Raw genomic sequence first — 26,508 nt, forward strand, 5'->3', positions numbered from 1 at the left:
CCTTTGGACAGAGATCCCAAGAATTACAGCGTCTGATAAACAGCGACTCTGCAGCAGGAAGAGAAACAGAAAAATCTCAACAAAGAAATTCAATGTTAGGCCTTTATTATTATAAAGAATGACTAATCATTTAAAACATCTGTTGAACACTTACTGCTAAATACCAGCCATGCAAAAGCTTGCCAGTTTCCTATGCAAGTTATTTTAAAACTGTGATTCACCTTGATCAATTTTCACCATCTTTACCAAGCACTTGCAGTATTTTTCATTGAATTCCTTAACTTGTGGGTGTCTGACGCTTTAGTACAGATGGAATATTATATAATCTTGTGAACCACCCCTGCCTAGGCTAGAGGCAAAGCCATTTCTAAAATTAATGAACTTTCACAAGACCAATCTTCCATTTCTTATTGGTTTTGAAACTTTCATTGTGTAGAACGATCAAAACCAAGAGTATTCAGACACGTGTATTTTAACTCAGTTTTCCAGGCAGAACTATAAAGGTAACAAGTGGAACCTACTGATGTCGTGTCAAAACCTGAGATTTGTTCCGTGCTGCCACGCACAAGCCTTTGACTGTACTGGGTTCGACAGCCAGCAGCAGAAGGAACAGCTGTACTGGGAGGCATACTTTTTGTTTCAGTACTCTCACACACTCCTCACCCTCCAGCTTTTGAGGCAGACGAAGGAGACTCTAGTGTCCTCCAATACACTCACAAAAGCTGGCAGTTTCCTATTTCCCATCCACAATAAAGTGAAAGGCATCTTAACTGTGCTACTTTATCATATCTGAAATCAACTAACTTGAGATTCATCCCACTTTGCAAAGAGGAGCAAAAAGAGAAGGGAAACAAACATTGCTATTGACACACATGGCAGTAAGGGAAGGCTCAGCTGAGCAGTAAAGGCTTCTGCCCACAGGAACTGCGCTTCCTGAGTAGAAAAGCAGAATAATATCTACATTTGGGATGGAAGTTCCCACCGGGGATGACTGACCGGCAGAAATTCCTCCCCCTCAAAGCTTACAAACAGGCCCTGTGTCCAGCATCTCATCCAAGATGTTACAGGTTTATCAATTAAAGAATTTCCCTAAGCCATGTCTTACTCCTAAAAAAGCACTATATGCACTTCTTTCTCCCAGCCTAGAGAACAGTGGCCTTAGCAGCACCTCCTGTTCTTCCCTGCACCTCCCAGCAGACAGGTCACAGCTGGTCCCTTCTCCTCTGAGGCCATTTGGGGGCTCTAGCAGAGGCTGCAGGAGTTGCCCTCTGCCCCAAGCGTTCCTTAGGACAGCAGCAGCGTGGGGTGAGGAAAGGAAGACGTGCACATTTGAATTGTTTTTCCTGGCTCTGCTCGTGACAGATGCTCTCATACAAATTTAAAAACTCATTCTGTACAAAAAGAATCATCTGCTCTTGCAGCCAAATAGGGAATCCAGCTGTGCTCTTAAGCCGGACCCAACTTACCAAATAAGGAATTTTACAGAGGGCCATATCAAGGTAAAATGTGATGCTTTCAGTAAGGCTAAGGAATTAAGTTAGAAATAAAAGCATCATAGGTAAGCTTATAAAATAATGCTTTTAACCATTTGCTTTATTCAATAATCTGAACAGCAACTTGAAACCAAAGGTAAGGAATGGGCACAGTATGACAATCTCCTTCCAGGAAAAGCTACAGGGGACATCTTTGCAACACCAGCTGGAGCATTTTCCCTGCAAGCTCAGTTTCATGCTCCTGTTGCTGTCCAAGATGCTGGCTGTGAACCATTGCAGGTGGCGAGACCTCCCTGAGAGAGTGTACAGTCCAGGTTTGTACCAGCTCCAGGTTAGGCCAGCCTGAATGCTTATACCAGAGGGCTGGACTAGGCTCTGAAGAAGCAGCGGCCACCCAGAAACAAGGGCCAGAGAGGATGCGCCTGCTGAGGCAAAGCCCTGCGGCAGCAGGGAAATGCAGAATGTTTCTAGAGCCAAGTTTCTCTTCGAAAGCACGCTATTGTTGGGAAACACTTCCAGACAAGGACACGACTGACATTATCATGCTGTACAATACCAAGCATAACGGGGCCTTTATCTTGTTTGCGACCTTAACCATTATTTTTAGGATTTTGGTAAGATGGGGATTTGTTCTTTGGGGAATCTGGAGATTAACGATCACTGTGGCACTCGTTTGCTAACAGCCAGCAGAATACTACATCCAGTGGCTAGGTGTCAGCATAAAAGGGGAAGTTATTTAGGTGACTCAGACTTCAGTACTCTAAGGAATTCCTATCCCTCACAAATTTTAGTGAGTCCTCTATCACCCCCGGAACGTCTGGCGAATTAGAGCATCTTTGAGAGACACATCCGATGCTGATGGCTATTTCAGGATCTCAAATTAGCTTTTGCATGCTCTAGCCTGAAATCTGAGTGTAGTAATGCTATGAGAGGGAGGAAAATGTTTGATGCAGGACATGTTTTCAAAATATTTTTAGCATATACAGTAATTTCAATATATTAAGATTTACTTTCCTCCATAACATTAAAACCTTTCACATAAACAAGAAACAAATGCAATACACAATAAAGCTGTATTACTCCAAAGGCAGTGTCACAAGATCCACTTCTACTGGTAAAAAACTGCATCATAATAGATGATCTCTATCAAATCTTTTCCACTTGATATAAAAGTTGTGCCTATTAAGAAAAAAATGGGAGAGATTGGTACAACACCATAAACTGATATTCTAATTACATTGCAAATGAAGATGCATTGGATAAACAAACAGAAATCCAGACATGCTATGATTTTCTCTAACGTCAAACCACTGATCCAATTTTAAAGTCAAAGTCAAAGAATTGAGGGTAATCTCACTCTGTTGTAACATTTCCACATATTAGCATTTTCTTGTTCCTAATGCTCTTAAGATAAGAGGCACTTGTTTAGTAGCTTTACAATTCCAAATAAAATAAGACCTTCTAGGTCCTATGCCCAGGGCTTTTCATGCGTGTATTATGAAGCCATTATACTTCTTCAACAACGCAAGGGTTTATTTCTTTGTTCTTTTATTTACAGAGCTCAGACTTTCAGCAATCTCAAGATTTGAGAGAAACTGATTAGCTGTTCCCAAAGGAAACACCTACGGCTGCTGCCTTTGGGCCCAGAGGGGAGACATGTCCTTGCTGTGTAAGCAGGTCATTCCACTGATGACAGAAGAACTGTCACTCCGTGCGAGGTATGCGGATGATCTCCCAAACCAAGGTACCACTCGGTTTGCAAGCATACGCATGCGTTTATTAAGATATTTACTGGAGAACAAGCGAGCCACAGCGGTCACAACAGCCGCGAGAGGGAGCCCTGCCACCACGGGTGCTGGCCACCGCCGGCACCCAGAAGTGCTGGAGGTCCATCCCTCCTCCTGACCGCTCAGAGTGCTCGCACACCGACATCGGGTGTGCAGCCCTGCAGGGCTCTGAGCTAAACATGCCCCAGCCAGGCCGGGAGGACCACTAGCTGAGCAGTCTCTGGCAACAGTAACAACGAAAAGACATAAAAAAACCCCAGCCAACAGCCAGATTGTATTTCAGAGCGCATCGATGCTCAAGCTGCAATGGTGGCGTGGAAGCAGAGTACTAACTAGCAAGGTCTAGTTGGACAGCATTTGGTCCAAAATCTGCAGCGTGGGATTTTAATGCATTATAGACTCACTAAGGAATACCTAAGGATCTGTTCCTTAGGCTGCTCTGTTCCTAGAACAAGGGGCAACTTCAATGCTACCTTACTGTAGAGAGCACTCAGGAAACTCAGCATCTCAGCCAGGAACCAGTTCCAAAAGATCTCCTTAACCACATTTCCCTCTCTCCTCAAATCCACTTAAACTTCCTGCTCCACAGCATCTCAGCGGGACAGCCCTAAGCAGGTGAATATTCGAGCCTCCTCCACACCATGACCTCTGCAAGACTGTCAGTCATGTAAATGGCCTTTTGCAAGAGTAATTTGTTTGTGGGTATATAAAGAATGGCTTCTACTTCGCAGCTCAGATGGCGCCGCCCCCACTTCCCACGCAGAACATGTTAGCAGCTTGCAACGGGATGCAAAAAATAAACAGAGAAGCTTACCCACTTCGTGTTGCCCCTGCTCTTCTTCACCCAAGTGATTCATAGCGATGTACTCTTGACTCCTGCAAATTGAAGATATTTGTGAGTTTCCTTAACGTAAGCACAAATCAAAAGAAAAGATTCCTGCATGCAATTACACAGGAAGGAAAACATGCAACTAAGCTGAGCTTTGAACAGGTCACAGTAAATATCAATACTGGGGTCTAAAAAGGGCCATCATTTTACATTTTTAAATAACTGAGCAGATTTTTTTTTTGACAGTAGCAGGACTATCTATATTCGTTGTCATTTTACATCTTTTGATATTTAAGCTTGCCGATTCCTTTTTGCCCACATTACATTACAGTGCATTTTCAAAGGGCACATTATTAAAGTTATTGCTAATTTATGCAGAAGCATGTGGTTTTTTTAAAATGTCTATTTTAAACATTTTTTGCATTTTTTTACATTAAAATTAACATTTGAAGAATTGTTTCAATAAAGTTTATGCAAGTTGCCGTCACAGTTTATGTAAAAGAGAAATGTGCTATTAAAATCAGACATTTATGTTACCTTTTGTTTTTTGCGATGCATGTTAGCTTTACACATCCTGATTCTCCTGCGATAATTTTCCTTTAAAAGGGGGGTATAGGGTGATCTTTTCATCAAGCAAGACATTATGCCCTGAAAGCTGACTCCAAACCATTGTTGAAAATTCAGTTATTTACACTTTAATAACAATCTACAAATACAACTTTTTTGTTTTAAAGTATTCCCCTCAATCATGCACTGCTACAAGCAGTTTGGTTCCTAATGTTCTATTTTTCACCCCCGAGCAGTTTAATTTTCTCCCCCTAGAATGCCAAATTTATTTTGCATATGGGAAAATACAAACCATTTTTCATGTTTCTCTAAGAAGCAGTTTCCTTTGAACTAATATATATAAATATATATGTACATACACACCCTCTCAGAAGGATATGAGGAGCAACTGCAGCACCCTTCCCAAATGGGGACACATTTGTAACTGGCTTTCCAAATACAGGCTAGCTTAAAGTAGGAAGGGCATAGTCTTAGCCAAGGGGGTCAAGGGGGCTAGGGGTGTTTATATAAAACATAAAGCAAGCTTCATCTTCCTCCTAGTGGCAGCTAAGCCTTTGATTTTTTCAGCATTCATTTTGTCATTCTACTTTTAAACAAGCCATTTCAGACTCAATCTGGAGTCTGCAGTCTGGAATACCCTGTGAGGCCACCTAAAATCTGAATCATTAATTCAGTTAAGAACCATAGACACTCCTTCCAGTAGACAGAAGTCAGATTTCTGCATTAGCCCAGGATCAAACTGCGCTCAGCAACTTCCAGGGGGTGAAAAACATTTAAAAAAAAAAAAAATTAAGCTCATTCAAGGAGCTTGATAAACTTTCTGTAATTCTTACAAAAAAACACCATTTTAAAAATGTCTTCATATTTTAAAAAGACAATTAGCTTTAGCATTAATTTAAATTTATTTGAAAAAAGAGAAAAGCTATTTTATCGCTCAACAAAAAAAATGACAATTCATCACATTTACTTTGATTAAAAAAGGACTAAACTTTATTGACAAACTGCGGCAGACATTTTGACAAGTTTTAGCTACCTATTTAGGCAGACTTACACATGTAGCATTTAATTTTCAAGAACAGAGTGGGAGGACAGTGTACAAATCCAATTAGGACTTTAACCTATGTACAAAGTGAAATTTTTCCTCATTTTTTCAGCTGCAGTGTCCCTTTTTATGTAAAGCTAGTGTTGAGATACACTTGAACAAGGCAACGGGATTGCTAATATTGACGATTTGTGTCAGTTTTAAACTTGCACTGTATTATCTGCCCCAAACACTATAAAAATGAGAAGACTGTAATTTTACAGAGTTCAGACCTACTCACTTAATACTCTGTTTTCTAATATCAAACACTGGGCAATTAAAGCCATGCTTTAATTTATTCTTCTCTTAAAAGTTCTTCATATAGAACCAAGCTAAGAACCCCTTTACATTGGAAAAACTGCTTCCCAAGCATCTCTCAACACTGCATGTTCGGGGCTAGATTTCAAAACCCACATAAGAAAAGTCAATTTTACAAACCTAATTTTTTTCTTTTAAGTCAATTAACTTTAAAAAAATGCTATTTAATTTGTTTGAGGATCCTTTGTATTAAAATTTAAACTTAAGATTCATCAGCAATCTGCTTTTAAGGAAAGTCTGATATCTGTGGTTACTTTTAAACGGTGGCAGCCACTACCGTTACATTATGATTTTAAATTCTTAAAAACAGCCCTGAATTTTGAAATGTAGCCTACTTTGGGATTCTGCAACTACAACTTTTATGGGTTGCTTAAAACCAAACTTAAAAGGTTAACAAAACCTTAATTTCATAACTGTTAAGCAAGCATGTCACTTTTGAAACTAACATTTTAACTCAACTTTTTCTTATTAAAAAAGGTACAGTTGTGTTTATCTAAACAACAAAGAAAGAAAAGCAATCTACACACTTAAAAAAAATTAAAGTCGGTCCTCTAAATCTATTTAACTCATTTTAAAATACTACGTACAGAAGCCAGAATGCAGGGTGAGGATGGAGTGGGAGAAAAAGGGCCACGAAGAAAAACAGTTAGACAATTACTTGTCTGGTGTGGGTAAAGCAACAGGAATCCTGGGAGATACAAGAATCAGTAACAACTGTTTGCTCATAACTGATATTTTTCCCTCATGTTTGTGTTTAATAACGTCCGTATGGGTGCTCTCTGTAGGCCCCCTTCACTGGCCTAGCTGGTGGGGCCTTCAGGGAGGGCCTTGTTCCATTCCAGTCATCTTGGCCTGCAGAAAAGAGAGCAACGATATATCAACGGTCACAGCACATTCTGGGCAGAGATGCACATGAGGGAGCAGCAGCACCGCTCGGTGCCAGTCAGAAGGCCTGGCTCCAGTGCTGGAGTCAACTTACAGCAGAACATTAAATATTCCTCTGGTTTGTATGAGTTCATAAGTCGTGCTCCAAAGCAGTTGGACACTAAAATGTATCTACACAATCCCCAAAGTTCCACAAAACCCTCTATTTCCAAGCACATCTTTTTACGAGTATTGGAAAAGGCAACTCGCACAGCTATCCCCTGGAAGTCTACAGCTCTGACACCCCTACTAAGCTCAGGCTTGGACAAATCTGATGCCTTTTATGAGTAATTAATTTCAGCGGAGCTGAAGCCAATTCGTGGAGCAGCTTTGGAAGCCAGCCGCTGCTAAGATCACAGCAGTCCCAGCCCTTTCAGACGGGGAGCCAGCAGCATTTTACAATTCCAGAACTTTGACTGTGCAGGGGATATTGCTACAGGTAGCATTTCTCTCCTTCCAAAATGCCAAGCAAGAAGCCTCATTGGAAAAGACTGCCAAAATGACTAAGTTGCTAACACTGCTCTAGGATGGCAGAGCTTCTTACTGCACTTTTTGACATTAGTCTGCTTTCTACTGTTACTTGTTGTTCCTTCCCTTCTGCAACTACCAGGAAAATTTATAGCAGTAGACACCATAGCATTTGCTCACCTCTTGAGACCAGCCATAACTTGCTAGCCACTGTACTAGCATTAATATAATGCTGATAGGACAAAGCACTCAACAGCTCAGCCAAAATCCTTCTGCAGAACAACTACTGAAGCAACTAAGTTCAAATCCCACTGTTCCTGAGCTAGCTCTAGCCCCAGCTACCCAAGCTCAGCTTCCATTATGGCTTGTGTTTGCAATATTCGTATGTGCATGTCTGCCATTCTCTCCATGGCCACCAGCTTACGGAAGCAAGCGTCCAAACTCCTGAAGCCAACCCAACACGCTATTCCCTACCACCATGGAACACATTCTGATCTTCTCAGAACTGTCTCCATCCTGACTTAACAATTTATTTTTCTAATTTTGTTTTCATGAAAGCAAAGACCAAAGAAAATTACTGTGGATAAACAGATTAGCTGTGGCGACTTCATGCCAAGTGTACAATGAGCATTTTGGCCTTCGTATCGCAGAAAACACTGCTCTCCTACCAAATAGGACGCACAAAAGCCTCTTTGTGTGGCGTGACTAACATAGGCAACAAACCAAACCATTTAACAACTATTCCAAACAGAGGCACGAAAGATATCCAGCATTACTGACAGCAGTTGTCTGTTCAAATTCATCTTAGATTGGAAAAGCATCCCTGATTAGGCACCTGAATTTGAACCTTGCACAACATAAGCACAGAGCAGAGAGCACCTAGAGGAAGGCCTGGTTTTCTGCTCACTCAAAGCAGAAGACACTACTATATTTAACAATTTGGCTTCCCTAATACTGGGATGACAAGGGGATTCCCTCTGCTTCTGAGAAGCCCAGAAAGCCCCTTCATGTTGGTCATTATCATCCCTACTCGAATTCATTTACACCTTCTGGCAACTGATGCTCTGCTAAAGGGACTGTTGTCAATACAGCATATTTCCACACCATTAAGCAGCTCACTTTTGCAACTGTTTACAGTTCAGCTTGCTTATAGAGAAGGGAAAACAAATCTTACTTACTGCTACATGCAGATACCATTCATAAGCTTGAATACCAGAACAGGCTTAAAAAAAAAAAAAATGCAGTCATCCAATCCTTTATTACAGGCACCTCAAATATAAGGCCTCTCACTTTCAACAGTTAGTGATTTAGACAGTTTTGGTTAAATCAATTCCCCACACTCCTCAGTCTAGCCTAAGTTGCTAGCATTAAGTTAAATTAGCCAGACTCATAGACTACATGCAAATCATTTTGACCAATAAAGCTCCACATTGTCAAAGGGAGGCCTTAATATCATATTTAAATCCCTTTTCAAGCAAATGTTTAGTGCAGAGTCAATGTCAACTGGAGGGGTTTTGAGGATAAGGAAGCAGATGGAAGTGTGCATTCATGCAGCTCAACAAAATATAATCCATGAAAATCAGACTGCAGCAAAAGTGGTGTTGTGGGTGGAAATCCAAAGCTCTTAAAATACTCTAAAGCTACAAGAAAATTAAGAGATATTTCTATAGTTAAAGACTGGAATTTTTAAAAGGTCACCTTTGTGGCCATCAGGATAGAGAAGAATCTAAAAACGACAGAATCCTTTTGGTTGTTCAGATCTGAGTAAATCTGTAAGGTGTAAATATTCTGCCATGAAAAATCCTACAGGATCTTCTAAGCTTCAGAAATTTTTGCTGGGAGTGTGGAGTGGCACTGAAAAAACAGCTGATCAGCTACAAACAATTCTCAACTTCGTGCAGCCCCTTCCCTGTCAAGACAACAGTATTCCCAGACATACCATAAGCTTCATAGGTTTCCTGTGCCTCCCCATGTCCATAATCATAGTATTCTGTGTCCCTGGAAGAGTAATTATGCTGGTTATACAGTGCTGAAATAATATTCCTAAACTGACACAACTTGCACAAACATTTGAAAAGCAAAAATGCAAAACAGTTCACAGTTCAGTATGCGTTCACAGTTGTGTTAAGTCTGGTCATTACTTTTATAGAATTGTCAAGAACACCAGACACCCCCAAAAGCTAACTGCCAGGCACTGCTAGATTCCAGCAAAATGGGCACTTTTCCTGTAGCTTAAACTCAGAAATAATCTTTTCCACTTCAAAAGAAAAAAAAAAAAATCATGCATAGTTTTCTCAGTAACAGACAGGAGACAAATGAACTTACCCTTGGCCCTGGCTGTAGTAGCCTTCATACCCCTCATAGCTCTGGTCTGCATATGCATCATCATAGCCCTGAAACAGATGATTACAAACTGTGTTAAGGCAGGACCAAAGGTTAATTCCGGACCAAGGGTAACGGCGAAACTGAATTCAGGCTACAGCAGTTTTCAGAGGAGCCTGTGAATCCTTGTCTGTCACCGAGAAGGGGCTCCATCACAAAACACAGATAGGCAGGTAAAAACTGCTTTATCGTGTGGCTTTGAAGGAATGAACTACATTAATATGTACAACATTTTAAAGTCAGTTACATGACCAAGCTTGCCATTTGCTTACACTATAAATCCATGCGTCAAGAGGCTTGTCACTGTGTTGTCCAACACACAGATTAACAAAAAAAAAAAGCTATTAATTCTGATTGGCTCCATTGGAAAAACTGGAAAGTTTTACTGAGAGAACAAACAATATTTTGAGAAGTCTCAATATTTGTAATGATTCCCCCAAATGCTGTTGTGTACCAAAAGCAGTCATCTTGTTTTCCCTTTAGAATATAAGGAGCATATATGTCAACTGTATGATAAGCCCGGAGGGAGGGGGGTGCTTGGTTATATGACCTGAACCATCATTATATTTATTCACATATTTAACTTAAGGATTTTAGGGGCAGTAAGAAGCCTTTGGTGCTCCCTGCTCAAAGAACTCTCTTGCAGAAGTTCACTGATGCATTTTTTTCTACCATGCATGAATACTTGTGCCAGTGTGCAATCTTGGGCACATTTTGGTTTTACTACAACAACCCCTTACCATGTTTTTATGACAGTAGCAGTTTCCTTCTTTGACAACTACACAGGCAGCTGAGGTCACCCAGCACAATACCAGTGTTTTCGTTGACGGTCACTTCTCCATTGCAATCTCACTGTTGTTAGCCCTTATTTCAATAATGTTGAATATCTAATACATGATCAGCTAGCTGAAAAGAAAGAAAAAAGAAAAAGTATATAGTTTCTTACATATTCCTCATAGGTTTCTGGCGCGGGAGGAGGAGGAAGCGGTATTCTCTGAATGCCAGCTGCACGCGCTCTTGGTGCAGGAGCACCCCTTACTGCTGGGGGAGGAGGTACTCCGCGGGCTACAGCAGCTCCTCTGGCAATGGCACCCCGCACTGGGGCTCCTCGCACAAGGGCCCCCCGAGGAGGGGGGGGAGGAGGAGGAGGAGGACCAACACCACGCCCCCTGGAAAGGAAGAAAAAGGATTGTGAAGAGCTGCTGCTGTACTCATGTTTTCAATGTTCTGAATACTGAAGGCAGTGTAGGTGCTTCCTACACCTACTATAAAATGTGATTACTTGATAAATACAATTATCATTGACTAAGCCGTGATTTCCTTATCAAGAATGAAAGTACAAGGATTGTTAATATTGCTGTATTGTAGGATTTAAAAAAGCTCATCTTGGATTCTACTGCATTAAATGTACAGACAAAGAAATGAATCTAATTAACGGAGACTGCCATCAGCTCCTGCTACTGCAGAACTGTGGCCAAATCATTTCTCAAAGTTCATTTTAAACACCCTTCTATCACTAAAGTCAGCCAGAACTCCAAAAAGTAAAGATCAACGTTGAGATGAACAGGGACACTTGGGTAAACGTTCAGACAGAAGAAAAGAGTTCTCCCCCCATGAACTATGCAGTGAAGCAAGAACTACAGTAGCACCAATTTAGCCCAATGCCTTGACAGCAGTGACAGAATAATGGCATCGTATGACTTTCAAAGAAAGGTCAGTTTAAATTAAAAATACTTATTCTGCTGAAGGCTACAGAAACAAACCCCACACAGAGGCCAAGCTTTTATTTCACCATCTATCCATTCTTCCAATTTTTGCAAGGTTACTTTATAAAGCTACTAATTTCTGATGCCAAGAATACAGACATTCATTAAGCTGAGTTACATCGCAGAATCACAGAACATACAAAACATTTGATGCCCATTTGCTAAAAGCAAGCCTTCAACACAGAAAGCCAAAAAGCTTTGGCCAAAAGCCAAGGTTCAAGGCCAACAGCTGACGTGCAAGAACAAGTGGCTCCTCTCACAATGCGACTCTGAGCAAGACACAGCATTTCCAGGTCTGTGCTTTTGGGAAAGATACCTTGGAACAGGCGGAGGTGGTGGCGGAGCTGCTCCCCTTCCCCGCACAGGGACTCCCCGACCACGAGTTGGCTCTGGCACACCATTCAGATAGGAAAGCTCCAAGAATTGCTCCTGACAGATATCGTCCATCATATCCTGAAAAGGAAAAAGGGTCAACTCCAAACAACAGCTAGCCAGTCTGTGCTCCAAGAGCTCAAAGGCTATCACGCTGGAATAAAAATTACCAAATAGTCCTAAATTAAAATCTACTGATTTTACTGAGGTCTACTCAGCTGGCAGCAATGCCAGCTTCCCCCAAAACGGCCAAGAAGGGCACACCCCCCTTACCAGCTGGGAACTGCAGTGGGGCACTACAGCTGGTCCCTGTGAAAAGGGAACCTCACCCACAGGAATACTGGAGCCATCTGATGTTTGGCATCTCACGGATGTCAGCGAGATTTATTTGTAAAGGCTGGAGAGTTCAGAGGCTAAGTCAGGTGAGACATCCCACCTCAAGCACCTACAGCTCCCCTTTAAAGGCAGCCGGCTGGCAATGAGCCTGCACAACATCACCGTATACTGCTGCGCTCCCAGCTCGCTGAGGGAACAGGACAGAAGGCAGTCTGATGGAGAGTAAATACCAATTTGCAAATCCAGGCTGTCTTTTCACATTCTTAAGAACACAGTATGTTTCTGCTCCATGCATTTTTATTTCCCCAGGGGATCCAGCTTGAGGAATTAGTACAAATCTCTGGTAACCCTGCGGAAGTCATTCTACCCCACCCCTTCCCCAAAGGAATATGCAGGCTGGGCCTCGCACTACCAATCTTGTCAGAGGGGATCTTCGTGCTGCCATGGCAACACCACAAAGCAAGAAGTCTCCTACCAGATGTGTCTTCACAGCACTGCTGGCTTCCATAGTGACTTCTCCGCCAATTTTCACAAGTTTAACACATTGTTTGAAGGCAGCAATAGATGAGACACTTTAAATAGCAAGCTATATGCTTGCTTTAGCAAGCCGAGGTTCTGCACATCCCAGGGGCTCCTTGAAGATGACCTCTCTCCTTCAAAGGCACTTCATACACCAATCACTCCTCCTCTCCGTGGCAGACTCGCACAAATCATCCAGTATCCATATGCTTTTCACACTTCCCCACTACCTACTGCTCTCGGGTTCCACCCGCCCTTTATATTCCAGGCAGAACATCTGAGCTCGCTAGTCGCAGCTGAGCTCAAAGGGCTACGATACTGGGATATACTCAGCTCTGTACGAGCTGGTTCTTTGACCTATAGAGTTACAGGCTGAGCTAGCCAGAAGCAGGGAGCACTCTACTTCTTTCCCATTTTGTTTTTTTCCTAATTTAGTGAGCTACAGTGTATCATTTTAGTAACACATGAAACACTCCCTCAGACTCTGCAGTTAAGAGATGATATTCTAGAGGTACTGTATGATGTACTGGTAAAGGTCTTGTAAGCTTGAACAGTAAAAGACATCCCCGGATAGATAAGAAATGTCACCTGTATAAATGCCAAAAAGGTTGTTTCACATCATGCACATTTAAAGCAGGAGAAATACTGATTTAACAGATGTGTCCCAGAAATGCACTACAATACCGAGTACTGCTACCGAGGTGCCTGGGCAGTCATCCTCCGCCTGCTCTGACCTCTCTCCAGCGTAGAGCCTCTGCACAGACGTCTGTGCACTTACAGTTTCTGATCTGACCAATAAAGTTACCTAGCTGGTTTTCTACGCAGCAGTTCCAACGGAGAGGAAGCAATCAAGAAGTCTCCTTCCATGCCAGGCACAGCTAAAGACATTCTCCTGCTAAAACTGTGATAGGGAGCTAGACAAGCTACCCACCCACCCCGGTGTCCACGGCTAGTAACGGGACACACACACCTGCTCCTTAAGCGTTCTATGCAATGAGTGTTCTGCCTTGGAAGTGGGTTTTTCCTATTATCATTATAGGGTTAATATATGCCCTCAAACAAGATTATTGGGGTCACTTTAAGCTGCCACACTCAATCCTGCAGCTTCAGGCTTCCTCAGCTACATCATTCCTGAAACATGAGCCTTACATCATGCAAATCTTACCCAACCTTACAGCCAGATTCACAACCCATCTACCTCCCTCAACAGGAGAAGAGCATCAGTATACATACTGGAACAAGGAACTTCTTGACTTCTTCCATGGCATGAGCCATTAGAGCATAAGCTTCACACGGGGGTCCAAAAACTTCAATGAAGACATGCAAATCCATATTTAGATGAGCATATTTAGGATCCCCACCTTTACGCAGTTCTTCCTCCTGAAACAAAGCAGAGTAGAGAGTCCTAAAACTGAGTAAGACACAAAGAAACCGTTTTTCTTTTAAATGTTTCCTAATCCTTAGCAGAAAATGTCTGTAAGAGCTTTTTGGCCATGCCTGGCCACAGATCATAGTAATGGCTAAGCACACAGGCATGCAGTTTTACAAAAAGCCACCTGCAAGTCTCCATCTGCCAGCTTCTCACATCTGCCTTTTTGGGTGACCATGATACTTTTGTTAATGCCTTCATGTCAGGCACCTTTTCCAGGAGATTAAGCACACACAAGCAATGTTCTTCCTCTTCTATACCACCTTCTTGCCCGGGGCACTGCTTTACAGTGAAAAGTAATGTCTAATGCCTCAAACAACCATCCTCTTCAGCTCTACTCTTAGATACCTGCATTCATTCAGCTTACTTTAAGAAGCTAGAAATAAATGAAAAATTAAAAAGCTGCTCATGCTGCTAAAGTAAAAGCTAAATTAACTTACAGCTCTGTTGACTGTTAGCTCAGCTTTAGGATCAAGCAGGAAAGAAAAAATTCTTTCCATTTCTTCTCTCAAAAAAGCTCTTGGCACTTCATGATTCACTAAAGATTACCAGGAACATATTGCTCTGACATCTTCAGTGAACCATGAAAATCTCAAGATTTCAGAGGGGACAGCTGGGAAAGGGAATTGTTTCGTTTCTAAAGGGGAAACATACTACTTCAGCAAATGACTTTTCACCAGTTTAAATTAATTTTTACTTTAAAAACTTGTAGTTCACCTTTCATATAACATATCTCTGCATCCAAAGGTACAGGACAGCAAAGATGACTGGTGTCTGTAAGCCATGCTCACAAAGAACAATTATCAAATTGCTCCTAACACACACAGGACAATCTAAGAGTGGTGACTTCCTACTGCCTTCACTTTTAAGTTTTAATGGTTTCAGCTTCTACAAAACGCTTTAAGAACCTCTGCTTTTCACAGCGATGTGGAAGGCATTAGTACATACGCATGTTTTCAAGAGTGATGCCCTCACCTTTGCTTTATCTCGCATTGAACCCTTCCCAAGCACAGATATCTTAGCACCGGTTTCTTCCTGAAGTCTCTTGATGGTGTTGCCTTGAGGTCCCAAAATCTTTCCAACAAAGTTGAACTGTAAAGAATAAAAAAAACAAGGAAAAAAACCCTATTTTAGCTTCAAAGCCCTGCAGTCTTAGCAAAAGCTGCTCTTAACGCTACATGGGCTGACAGAAAGTTTAGTCAGGCCATTTTCTCCTCACCTCACAAAAATTCAGACCAAAATTTGCACAGGAAAATTTAAGTTCCAGAACATTCTTTTCATGAAAAAAAATATTCCACCAGAAAAATCAAGCTAAATTAATTCATATAAAGCATTTAATTCTAATTTCTCTTCTCCAGTCTTTTTATGTGTAGCAAATCTTAAGAGTTAAACATGGTTTTAACTGTAAAACACTCTTCATATGAAAGCCTATTCCAGTAATGAAAGATCAAAATGATGCATCACCATTCATCTTTATCCCAAGACATTCTAGCAATGTAAAATATTAGAAATAAGATCCTGCAAGCTCGCATAGGAAAAATGCCGCAGTGACAGTGGAACACTGGCGTAACTCCCGATGACACTTCGACAGCTACTATCACTAACAGTCCACCATAAAAATCCTGAGAAAATCAGCAAATCACAGAGATTGGGTAAGCTGTTTTCTGGCCCTCACCTTGGGGTACTGTTTGACAGGTATCAGAACTCGTTCTTTCAGTTTCATGTTCTTGTGGGAAAACAAATCCAGGTAGTTCTCTTCCTCGTCCTTCTTTGTTGTTTCACCCTTCTGAATTTTTTCAATTTCTAAACAAGATAAAAATAGGGCTGCTTATATTCCTCAAACAAACAACATTTTAGAGTTGGAATCATGACAGGACATACCACCCTTATTCTCTGTGACTATAGGAACATTTATAATTGCAGTAATGAAATCCAAATAGACGGACTGCCTTTTTAGTGCTAACCCAGCTTGTTTCTCCCTCCCTTCAAATCCAGGATTCCAGAAAGCCAAAACCAAGACAATGAACAGCAATAAGAAAGAATAGCAGAAAATGCCCTATGAAAAACTCCAAGAGATTAAAGAGGAGGAAACCTTAAGCATAGCTCTATACATCGCTTACACTGTGCCTTCCTCCATCAGTCCCCAAACTCATGGAGACTCCCGTGATCTACAAAGAAACCAGGCCCAAGCACACCACCTATACGCACTCACTTCAATGCAGCAGCTATCTGCTAATCAGGCAATTTTTTTATAATTCAAGCTGATGCACTATTTTAAATGTGTAATTTACAGTAGATCAGGGGTGCCGACACACACTGACACTTTTGAATTAACTACGAATTTCAGTCATATTGCAAACATTTATCATAAACAGAAGCCAGAATTAGTGTCACTCCTGGAGTTTGGAGTGGTTTATTTAACTGTTATTAACTCTACTGAATTAAACAAATGCACCTTTATCATATTTATCACACAAGCAGTTCATAACGGTTGGACGTTAAGCTGTAAGCTTCAGTCATATTAGCCATAAATGAATATCAGAAGTCTTTAACTGGATTCAGACAATGCAACTCCAAATTTTTGTCTCTCCAAGATTCTGATTTTTAACTTTATATTGCAAATTATAGACCCTTGGAAAAACACTGAGGTGGCCTGACTGAATTGAAGCATGATGCAGCCAGAAGGGGAATCTGGAGCAAAGACCAAATAACCTTCTGGAGCTAGGTTATTAAGGTAGGCCAGCTAACAACTAGTACACACTTTCTTGAACCTGACAAGAAATTAAGCTTTCAGTGACAGATGGCAGCAGACTGGCATCCCATAAAGGAAAACCCAAATGGAGAAGACTGAAGACCATCTTCAAGGAAGGCATTTCTAGCATGGGTTCTCACACTGAATTCATTACTGCTAGGAGTATGTGTCCTTCCCCTTGAATAAGACAAACACCAAGTCTCAAAGTTTTGCAGAAGAATACAGCTCACAGCTGACTGCCTTTTCTTTTCCATAGATGTCCAGTCATGCACAGTTTCTATTCAATGCTCAACAGTAAGACAACCAGTTCCCCAAAATTTGGAGCTAATGCATCACTGTCAATCCCAAATTACTGATAAACCATTATGAGGTCTTTGATCCAATCAAAAATTTTGTCACGCCATGCACAGCCATCATAACCTATTTACAGATGACTATCAGGTGAGGAGCATGACCCTTCCGTAAATTATGCAGTTTCATCAGCAAACCCAAGAACTATAAATATCTCCTGAGTCGAAAGTGCTCTAAATACAACTTCTCACATCTCGGGGGGTGGAGGGAAGAGAGAGAGAGACTTTCAGAAGATTATATACATAACTGGATTAAAGCTGCAAGACAGAAATGAAACTGAAGACTGCTTAGTCATTTACCATGGTTTAAAGAAGACAGCTGCAATATCTTGTTTTTCCTGTGATTTCAGTCCATGTCAGAAGTTATATACTTTAGATTAAATTTTCATTTCCATGCTTACAGTTTTGGAAGACTGGCATATCAGATACTTGACATGTTATCCACCTAATACTATGTTCATGTAATCCAAACGAATAGGAACAACGGGTTGCCATAAAGTTCTGACTGGACAGACAACCACTGCCTAACGTGCCCGAGAAGCATGACTGGCATATTCTGAATGAAGCAGACCGCAAGAAAGTCAAACAACTAGATGGGCAATCAAAAAACCTAAGAAAACAGACTGAATGATCAATATTTTAAATTATCGGTTATGGTCAAGCTAACACAAACTGGTTTTTAGTTCAGAGATCTAATTCTAGAACTTGGAGATTATATTGCATAATTATGAGAAAAAAATCTAAATTTTGTAGTTCCACTTGCAAGAGCACCTTGGCTCCCTTACAAACATGTTACCATGACTCCTAAATTAAAAAAAAGAAACACTGTCTCTAACAGGCTTTGAAAAGGAGAGCTTGATTTTTGCTTTAAAAAGAAATGATTTTCTGAAGATGCTATGCAAAAGTAAAAACAAGTTCAAGCACCATCAAATTTATAAAATAAGCACAAGAGCTGTCTGCTTTGGTTGGCTTTACTTACAGGTTTTTTCATTTTTACTGTAATAATACATCAAAGAAGCAAAGCTTTGGAAACTAATGATCGCACTGTTGGCTTTATCACTGGCTAAGCATAGCTTTAGATCCTCGAGTGCAAAGAGATTCCATCTCAAACATTTTGCTTCTGCAAACACAGTGAGTTTCTGAAAATGTATTCTGCACATTAACAAAAAGGACTTTCTATGCACATATTAAGAATAAAGGCACCCTCAAATTTTCTGAATGCAAAATTAAACTACCCAGAGGCATCTATCTTGCCAAAACACAGCAAGTGATCAGATATAAGCCTCTGAAAACCAGTGAATTACATTTCACATCAACCACACAGCAAAATCCATTCTGCCTCCTGCAACAGTAGCAACAACATCTGGGAATTGTTCTACAAGGACAACAGATCATTAACCATTTGCTGAGAGAAGCATCGGATTCACCATTGCCAACTCTTCAAATGAAATCCAAAAGATATGAGGAGAAAAAACCCTACCCCAGCAGAACAACTCGAAGTTCTCCAGCTTTTGTCATGCAGGTCAGCGTGGGTGACCTAGCAGTCCCCTTCACACCTCCAGACAAACTCCAAGTCTGCGAAGCAGTGTGAAGGAGGACTGAAAACATGCCACCTGTGACGCGTCCTCCTGGTCTGGATTCCAGCGTTATCTGTATGCATTCTGGCACATTAGCTACGCAACACGAAGCAGTACTGAATGAACCGATGAGTGGTAGCAGTTTGTCAGACCACTTACTGATATGAAGAAGCGTACATATACCTTGAGGGATTAAGCATGCCTCATTTCAGTGCTGATTTTTTAAAGCCGTGTCAGAGGTGCAGCAGAAGGTTACCTTCTTGCCACGGGGAATGTCAGCAGTCTGGCAGCATGTGTGGCAGTGGTTTCCAGGACTTCATGTGGGGCAGTGATTGCATTGTCTCAGAAGAAATCCTAAGGGGTAGGTAAAGGGGGTTGGTAACACTGCTGCTTCGCAAGGAGGAGGCTCAGCAGCCATAGTGCTACTCCTGACCTAAGCCCAAGCTTTTCCTTAACAAAGAACACATTAAACATTGTCCTGCAGCACACCTGTGCTCTGTAAGCAGAGACACCATCCTATTCATTCACAATACTGATACCAGCAGTATTACCTTAAAATTATGATAATACTGATCCCATGCCCCCCCCAAATTTAAGAGAGTTTGTGGGGGGAATAGGGGCATCTAGAACAGAGCAGAGCTCCACCTCTCCCGTGCCACTGCTCCCTAGCTGATTTGATTTCACAGGAGAGGAATCAGGGACCCATTCCAAGATGAATTTAGCCAATAGTGGAAGTGGCAGAATTTGGCAAGCCTAACCTCACCGTTTCCCTCCCAGTTCCTCCTGGAATATACCCCCCACCCTCCAGCCTGTACACTGGGATTCACATGCAGGCAGCTCCGCTTTGGAGCTTTGCTGGGAAGGGCGAGGACTGCCGCTAGCACAGGGAGAAGGGGCATGGGGAAGAGAAGAAACACTGCTCAAGCATGGCAGGGGGAGGAGAAAGCCTGGAGGTGAGCTATGAAAAATGGTACAGATAGTAGAGCCTCTCAGGAGAGAAGTGGGAGGAGGCAGAGTCACAGCAGTGGCAGGCAGGCTAGCATCAGCATCTAATAATGTTGGCATCGCTTAGCAGGAAATACATTTAAAAATGCAACAGTAAAATGCTATTAGCATATCCCTCAGTCTGCAACATCTGGGCACAAGTTTAAGGCGGCAGTTACGGCTCCTCTGGGGGCTAGGACACATGCTTGGAAATACAGAAATCTCTCCTCCATTTCAGAACAGCCTTAACTCCATGCTGACAAAGCTTCAGAACATTTTATTGCTCTGGTTTACATAGAGTTTCTCATCACCCCCGTGACCTCAGCCCATCTCTAATCCCACTATTTGGTTCCTTGGCAAGTTACTCCAGAGAGGCCACTGCCCATCCATCTGACTTTCCCACACAGCCTGTGTTTCCACCGTTTGTGTTCTTCCTAGGAACATATACAGATTAAATGAATCTGGCACAAGAATCAGCACAGTCAGCAGGGGATTCTTTTGAGGATTCCTTCAATTTCTCAAGCTGCTCCCTACTTTGCAATGTTTTCATCTAACTCCAATTGCTCACAGCTTCCTCCCTTTGTGGGTTTACTCTAACACCCTACGCATTGCTCTGAACCTACCTCTCACCATCCATCTCCATCCCTCCTCACCACTCCACACGTCTCGGGGGGTCAAGGGCTGCATTTAACATGAGGACGAATTAAACGCTGGCAGCGTGGAGATCTGCTAGCGGAGTGGAGATGGGGCTTACACATCTATTTGTAGCACTGGAAGCTCAGAGATGAAAAGGTCTGCTCTTTTCAAGGAGAGTTCCTCCACAAAGTGAAAATAGTTTGCTAAGATTAACACATGAACTTGAAAAAAATATGCCTGGCTAACACTTACATCGGTGGATGTCTCCCATCTTCCCAATGCACATAAACAGAGAGGATTGTGCCTTTCAAAGCATCAGCATCTCCCCCCGCCCCCACAACAGATGAAGGGCATAAATCAAAGTAAGGAAAAAGGGTTTTCTTGTTCCTATGGAAAGGGAAGGCCATGCAGACCCTGAATCACAGAAGTGAGGAAATGCGGATCATATTCCAAGGTGTAAGAAACCCCAGTTTTCAATTTCTATTCAGGGTGCTGGGTAACAGAACCTTAAAAAGGAGCCACTCTTCTCCCTTTTGATCGCACAGTCCATTGTTAAAGAATTAGGATTACGTCACTGTGTTGCCCTTCATCTTGCTCCTAAACAATGCTGATTTTCTTCAAAAATGCTAAGCGGTGTTAGAACCACGCAAGTATTTTGGACTACTTTAAAATACTGTTTTTAAACAAGATGCCTTAGTTTCAGTGCAGAACTCCTGCAGGAGTTCCCCCAGAATGCAGGCTGAACGAGCAACCTGCACTCTTGAGAAAAGGCTGGCATAGGGATAGGGATACTGCTGCCATTCGATGACCAGTCATTTTGAAAACCTGTCTGAAAAATCATTTTGCTGAAGTCATGCTGCACATATGCATTACAATCTTTAGCCCAGACCTAAATTCCAAAGTAAGACTTTCAGCAGCTTTGTCAACATGACATCCCCAAAGGTGCCACAGCAGCAGAGAAATTCTGAGCAATCCAGGTCAGTTAGGGAACAGCTGGTCATCTGTACAAAAAGAGTCTCCTAGAACTGTGGCTTTATTTCAGATGCTCTCTCATGAGCTTCCTGCTTAGGTCGCCCTAAATTTGGGCTGCCTAGTGAATGCTCCCCAAGGACAGCAATTTTCAATAACCAAAGCAAGGCAGAAGCATCTGGAGCTCTTCCAGTGATCAATCCTAAGTCTCACAAAGCTGCACTCTACTATCAGCAATTTTTAAATTGATGAAAAACTCATAAATCCTGGTCACAGCACTCAGTGAACGAAGCTTTCCTAAATGGGCTGAGAGCGCTGTTCTTTGTGTGGGAATTAGCAAATTCCTTAGGTTTCATTTCACTGAAAGGCATTATCACAGAGCTGCTGAGCATCAGCTGGCTAAAGGGCTTTATTAATAAAATAATTAAGTTTATGGAAAATCAGATTATAAAACTGATTTATGGAGATCAAAATGCCCATGAGTGATGCCAAGTTACTCATGACATTGTGCAAGTAACTGAGGTATGTCAAGGGGAGACAGCAAGTCTCAAGAATTATTTCCTATTTTAAAGGATTTAATAAAGTCTCTAGCACTGCCCTGATTATAGCAACATTATATATTTTAAAGACTGTTTTAAAAAAAATCACTTAGAAACAGAATGGTAACTAGAGAGCTAAGCACTCTGCTCATCTGCAGACTGAATCCGAGCACATCCTTCCTGTGCTGAGCACATCCCAGCTCTCCACTCCAGGCACATTAAGCAGTAAGTGGCAGAAATTGTTTAACTCGTTCCAGTTTTTAAGCTAACTACAGTGTCTCGAGGCAGCTGGGTCTACTTGATACAGCCACCAAATGTGGGTGCAGCAGCTGCACTGTGGAGATACAGAGAAATCAGAGCCGCCAGGCGATTGGACAGTGGTGATGGGGAAGGAGGCTAGTCTGGGCACAGAACAAAGACTGCCATTTCCATTCCCTGCTTAGACTTGTCAGAAGCATGAAACAAGCTCAAATACAGATTTCCAGAGTGGAAAATCTAAGAGATCACGAATCGTGCCTCACAGGGGCTCAAGCAGACGCTGCGCGGAAAACCCCAGTCTTCACCATTCTCTCGGGCCCCCTATTTCCCCAGGGATGGAAAGGGACAATATGACCGTACCGTGCTTATTAAAAAGAAAGTTCTAGGTTTGCGCTTAACCCGCCTCAGGCCCCGGGTTAAGCACGGGGGGTGAAGAGAGATTCAGTAAGAGAAATATGTCGTCCCCAGCCCCCCGCGGAAGGCGGGACGCACCGCGCCCGGGGCCGGGACTCAGGGCCCGCGGAGCCCCGGGCAGGAGGGCTACGAGGGGTCGGCGGCGGCCAGGAGCCCCCCGCCGTCGCACCCGAGAGCCGCCCCCCCCGCCGCCCCCCCGGCCGCGGTACCTGCCGTGAGGAGCTGCATGGCGTGCGTGAAGGACGGGTCGAGGCTGTCCTTCTCGGCCATCAGCTCGGGCAGGTATTTGTTCTCGGGCTCCATCTTGACGGCGGCCCCGGGCAGCAGCGGGGTGGGGGCGGCGGCCTGGGCGGCCGAGGCGGCGGCCGCCGTGGCGCTGGGCGGCAGGAGCGGCGGCGGCTGCGCCCCGGCGGCGGCCCCCCGGCCCCCCCCTCCTCCTCCTCCTCCGCGGGGCGGCCGCCGCGGCGGGGGCGCCCCTTGCCGGGCGCCGCCGGGGCCCGGCCCCCGGCCCAGGCGGGCGGCGGGGTCGTCGCGGCGCTGCATGCGGGGGGCGGGCGGCGGCGGGCGGCGGGGCGGGCGGGCGCGGAGCGGGCCGAGCGGCGCTGCCACACCGTCCGCCGCGGCGCCAGGGCCGGAAGTGAGGGGCCGGAAGGACCGCCCCCCTTCTCTCCCCCCCTCTCCCCCGCCGCTGCTCCCGCGCGACCACCCCTCGCGCCTCTGCGCCTGCGCCGGCACGCGGCGGCGCACCGCCCCCCCGCCCCGCTCCTCGCGGCCCGCCCCCCGCGCCGCGCCTGCGCCGTCCGCCACCGGCGGCCTCGGGAACGAGGCGCACTCTTGGGGCGCATGCGCAATGCCGGGCCCGCGAAAGAAGGACAGCGACACAGGGGGGGGCCACAGCCGCCCCGCTGCCCTGACTGCGCATGCGCAGAGGCAGCGGCGTGACATTAGTCACCAGCTGCTGAGAAACTTATCCCGCAGGGGATTCACGGCGCCTGCGTGGCGGGCTGTGTTGCGCATGCGCAGCGACTGCCCGCTCGAGAACAAAGGGGCTGGCGCGCATGCGCCCTGCTGCTGCGTAGCTGTGTGGCGGCAGGTCGGAGGTGCGAGGCGCGTCGCAGGCTCGGGTGTGGTGGAGGGGCCCTGGGTCGGGCTCCCGCCCGGGAGTGACGGGGGGGCGGTGCTCTGCGGAGCGCAAGCTGCCTGGCCTCGGCGGGTGTGGTGACCTGGGTGCAGCCTGCTCTGGGAGCTGAGCCTTCCTCTGCGGCCTTGTGCTGTGGTATGGGGCCTTGTTGGTGCCCGTGGGGGAGCTGAGCCTTCCCCTGCCTGTCCCCATAGCTCTGTGCTGCAGTATAGGGCCTGGTGGTGCCCGTGTGGGAGCTGAGCCTGTGGTCTCTCCATTGTGGTGCCCTTGTGCTGCAGTACAGGGCCTTGAAGAGAGCACTTACCCCCTGTGTGGGAGCTGGCTGTTGTGCAGGGCTGGAGAGGGAAGAACAGCTCTTGTATGGGCTAGCGTTGTCAGAAGTTTAGAAACTTCAGTTACCGTTGCTGGGGCGGAGTTAGCAAGAAAAGGACTATCTGCACCATCGTGAAACCCAGCAAAGTGGCACTGAATGCTTTTTTTCAGTTAGGATGATCTCGAGTGCAAAGGCCCCTTGTGTGCAGAGATTGTTGCTGCTGTGGTTTTTGGAGGCAGCTTTTGTTTAGCTATCATACAGGACCTATCTCAGGCACCACAACCCCTTAAGTTAGTATCAGATGTGGCTTTTGTTTATTAATAGATTGACATTCATACCTCAAGAACATAGCAGGAAGACTTAACAGCTTTTATAATTCTTGAAATTACACATATACTTCAGCCTGTTAAGGAAGCATGTCAAACTTGTTTCATCTCCGGATGTCTTGTGATAGACCGCTCTCTGCAGCTGCCCCCTGTGCAGGGTTGGAGCTGATGTGCCCGGACAGATGTACCTCGGACATCAGCAGGTAACACAGCCTGCGTCTTGTTCTGTCTCTCTTGTCTCCAGGGTGCCATTTCTGAACAGCCCCATGGAACCTGTGCCCCCCTGTCACTCAGTGCTGAATGGCTGTGCAGCTTGTGCACATAAAGCCCTGCCTGTGTATGGGAGCTGCTGTGGGTCCCTGCCATGTGCAGGAGCAGATCTCGGTGCCTGCTCTCTTTCTCCCCTCTCCGTTCTCCCCTCTTTCACGTGGTCTCTTTTTTCCTCACCCCCAGTTGTATATCTTTCATGTCATTCTTACATCTTTTCAACAAGATTCTCTTTCCCTACCTGCCTTCCCTGCCCCATCCTAACTCATAGCTGCCAGCTGCTTCACTTGTAAATGCCATGGGACCTTCCTGGAGCTGGGACATGCCAGCTCTTCTCCTGGCGAAGGCCATCGTCACCCCAGGGCTTCCACCTGCTGCCTCAGTCCCAGAGCACATGTAGCTCCCATCTTCCTGTGACCAGCCCCTTTGCTATGCTGGTGCTGCTGTGGGAGGCAGTGTCATTAGCTGTTTGTTTGACCCATTCCTCTGAGAACTTAAGGGGGGAAAAAAAAAACACATTTGGCTCCTTTAGAGTTTGTTTTAGTTTTTGGAGGAAGGTTGCCTGATGGGCCCTGGACTTGGAATTGGGAGATCTGGGACCAGTTTCCGGCTCTGCTGAGGCTTTCTGAGTGAAGCTGGACACTTTTCTTAACCATTCATCTGTAAATTAAGTTATTTCTACTTCTTTCTCTTGCACTTGGATTGTCCAGTCTGCTCAGGGTGCACAGGGGCTGAGACATTTCTTCATTGCAGGCTTAATGGAGGCTACAGAGCAGGGTAGCTGTGATCTTGGCCAGAACCTCTAGGTGCTACTGAAATACAGAGTCGCGGGGTACTGAAATGGATGTGGTACCTTCTAGATGGTGCTAGGCAATCTGCCAGTCAAAGGGAAGGAGAAAAGAGATGGGTCTGGTTTGGACCTGAGCGCGTGGCCACCCCTGCTCTGTCTTCCCTATGTCTGTTCCTCTGTAGGTGTCTTGAGGAGGAGCTGACAGCTCGTATGTGGCGGTGACTGCTTCTGCAGTTATTCCCGGCTGCCGGGATGACGGGTCGTTAATCAGCTAGCTCTGAGCAAATGCCTTTGTTTCGCTGCAGAAGAGGAAGAGGCCCGGCGGGCCGGGAGCACCAGACATTGTGCATTATGCAAATGGGCGTGCGTCACGGAGCTGCCGATGTGTGCTCAGGCGAGGGGCCCTGAGGAGGGTTTGCTGGTGGAGCAGAGAACAGAAGAAGTCTTGTTCCTGCTCTCGCTGGTGCCACTTCCAGTGCAGCCGCCCACTTGTTCAGCTGGACCAGAGGCCACAGTGATGCTAGCTGGAATGGGCTGCCTCTCCTGCGCCTGTCCTTTGCTCCAGTATTTTTATCTCAGCTGGCAGAAAAGGAAGTGTTAGTCCATGGCTCCAAATGGAGGCACTTTTGTTACACTGGATTAATAAATGCTGGCCTCTGAGAGGCCAACCCTGCTCTTCTGGGGGATCTTTACAAGCCTCAGTGATTTCCATCCCATGGCTAAATGTTTCCGCCTCCTGGGAGAGGGGAGCAGTCCCAGGCTCAGCCCCGTGCGATGTCCTGATGCCCTCTACCGGGATCTGGCATGCCGCTGGGGCCGGCTGCCATGGGCCCGGGGTCCCCTCGCAGCCACGCTCCATCAGCAGGGCAGCTCTGGGGGCAGGAAATGTTGCCCCCTGCTCAGGAAAATCCAGCTTCTTGC

General features: G+C 44.7%; 1 protein-coding gene and 1 long non-coding RNA gene across 4 annotated transcripts; one reads left to right on the plus strand and one right to left on the minus strand.

Moving 5' to 3' along the window:
- Positions 1-88: 88 nt before the first annotated feature.
- Positions 89-23,453, minus strand: KHDRBS1 (KH RNA binding domain containing, signal transduction associated 1). The gene is made up of 10 exons (XM_026098165.2): positions 22,960-23,453; positions 15,947-16,074; positions 15,247-15,363; positions 14,076-14,222; positions 11,932-12,068; positions 10,796-11,018; positions 9,793-9,860; positions 9,407-9,465; positions 4,095-6,927; positions 89-2,672 (listed from the first exon to the last, which is right to left on the minus strand). Exons 1-9 carry the CDS (start codon positions 23,291-23,293, stop codon positions 6,830-6,832), a joined length of 1,311 nt encoding a protein of 436 aa, XP_025953950.2. The 5' UTR covers positions 23,294-23,453; the 3' UTR covers positions 89-2,672; positions 4,095-6,829.
- A 297-nt stretch (positions 23,454-23,750) lies between these two features.
- On the plus strand, positions 23,751-26,266 carry LOC135330694 (uncharacterized). Of its 3 annotated transcripts, none has more exons than XR_010392696.1 (3): positions 23,751-23,850; positions 24,659-24,733; positions 25,770-26,266. It is a non-coding gene; the product is annotated as an uncharacterized LOC135330694 (long non-coding RNA). The 3 variants fall into 3 exon arrangements; XR_010392697.1 differs by having other exon boundaries at positions 23,756-23,850; positions 25,893-26,266; XR_010392695.1 differs by lacking the exon at positions 23,751-23,850 and having other exon boundaries at positions 23,858-24,733.
- The last annotated feature ends 242 nt before the right edge of the window (positions 26,267-26,508 follow it).

Source organism: Dromaius novaehollandiae, chromosome 23 (genome assembly GCF_036370855.1).
Source record: "Dromaius novaehollandiae isolate bDroNov1 chromosome 23, bDroNov1.hap1, whole genome shotgun sequence".
In the NCBI taxonomy this organism is placed as follows: Eukaryota; Metazoa; Chordata; class Aves; order Casuariiformes; family Dromaiidae; genus Dromaius; species Dromaius novaehollandiae.

Coding starts and splice junctions, on each gene's coding strand:
- KHDRBS1 (XM_026098165.2), bottom strand. CDS start 23,293: ATGCAGCGCCGCGACGACCCCGCCGCCCGCCTGGGCCGGGGGCCGGGC. Junction 16,075..22,959: donor CATGCAGCTCCTCACGGCAG/GTACCGCGGCCG, acceptor TATCTTGTTTAG/AAATTGAAAAAATTCAGAAG. Junction 11,019..11,931: donor CCACCTCCGCCTGTTCCAAG/GTATCTTTCCCA, acceptor CTTCCTTTCCAG/GGGGCGTGGTGTTGGTCCTC.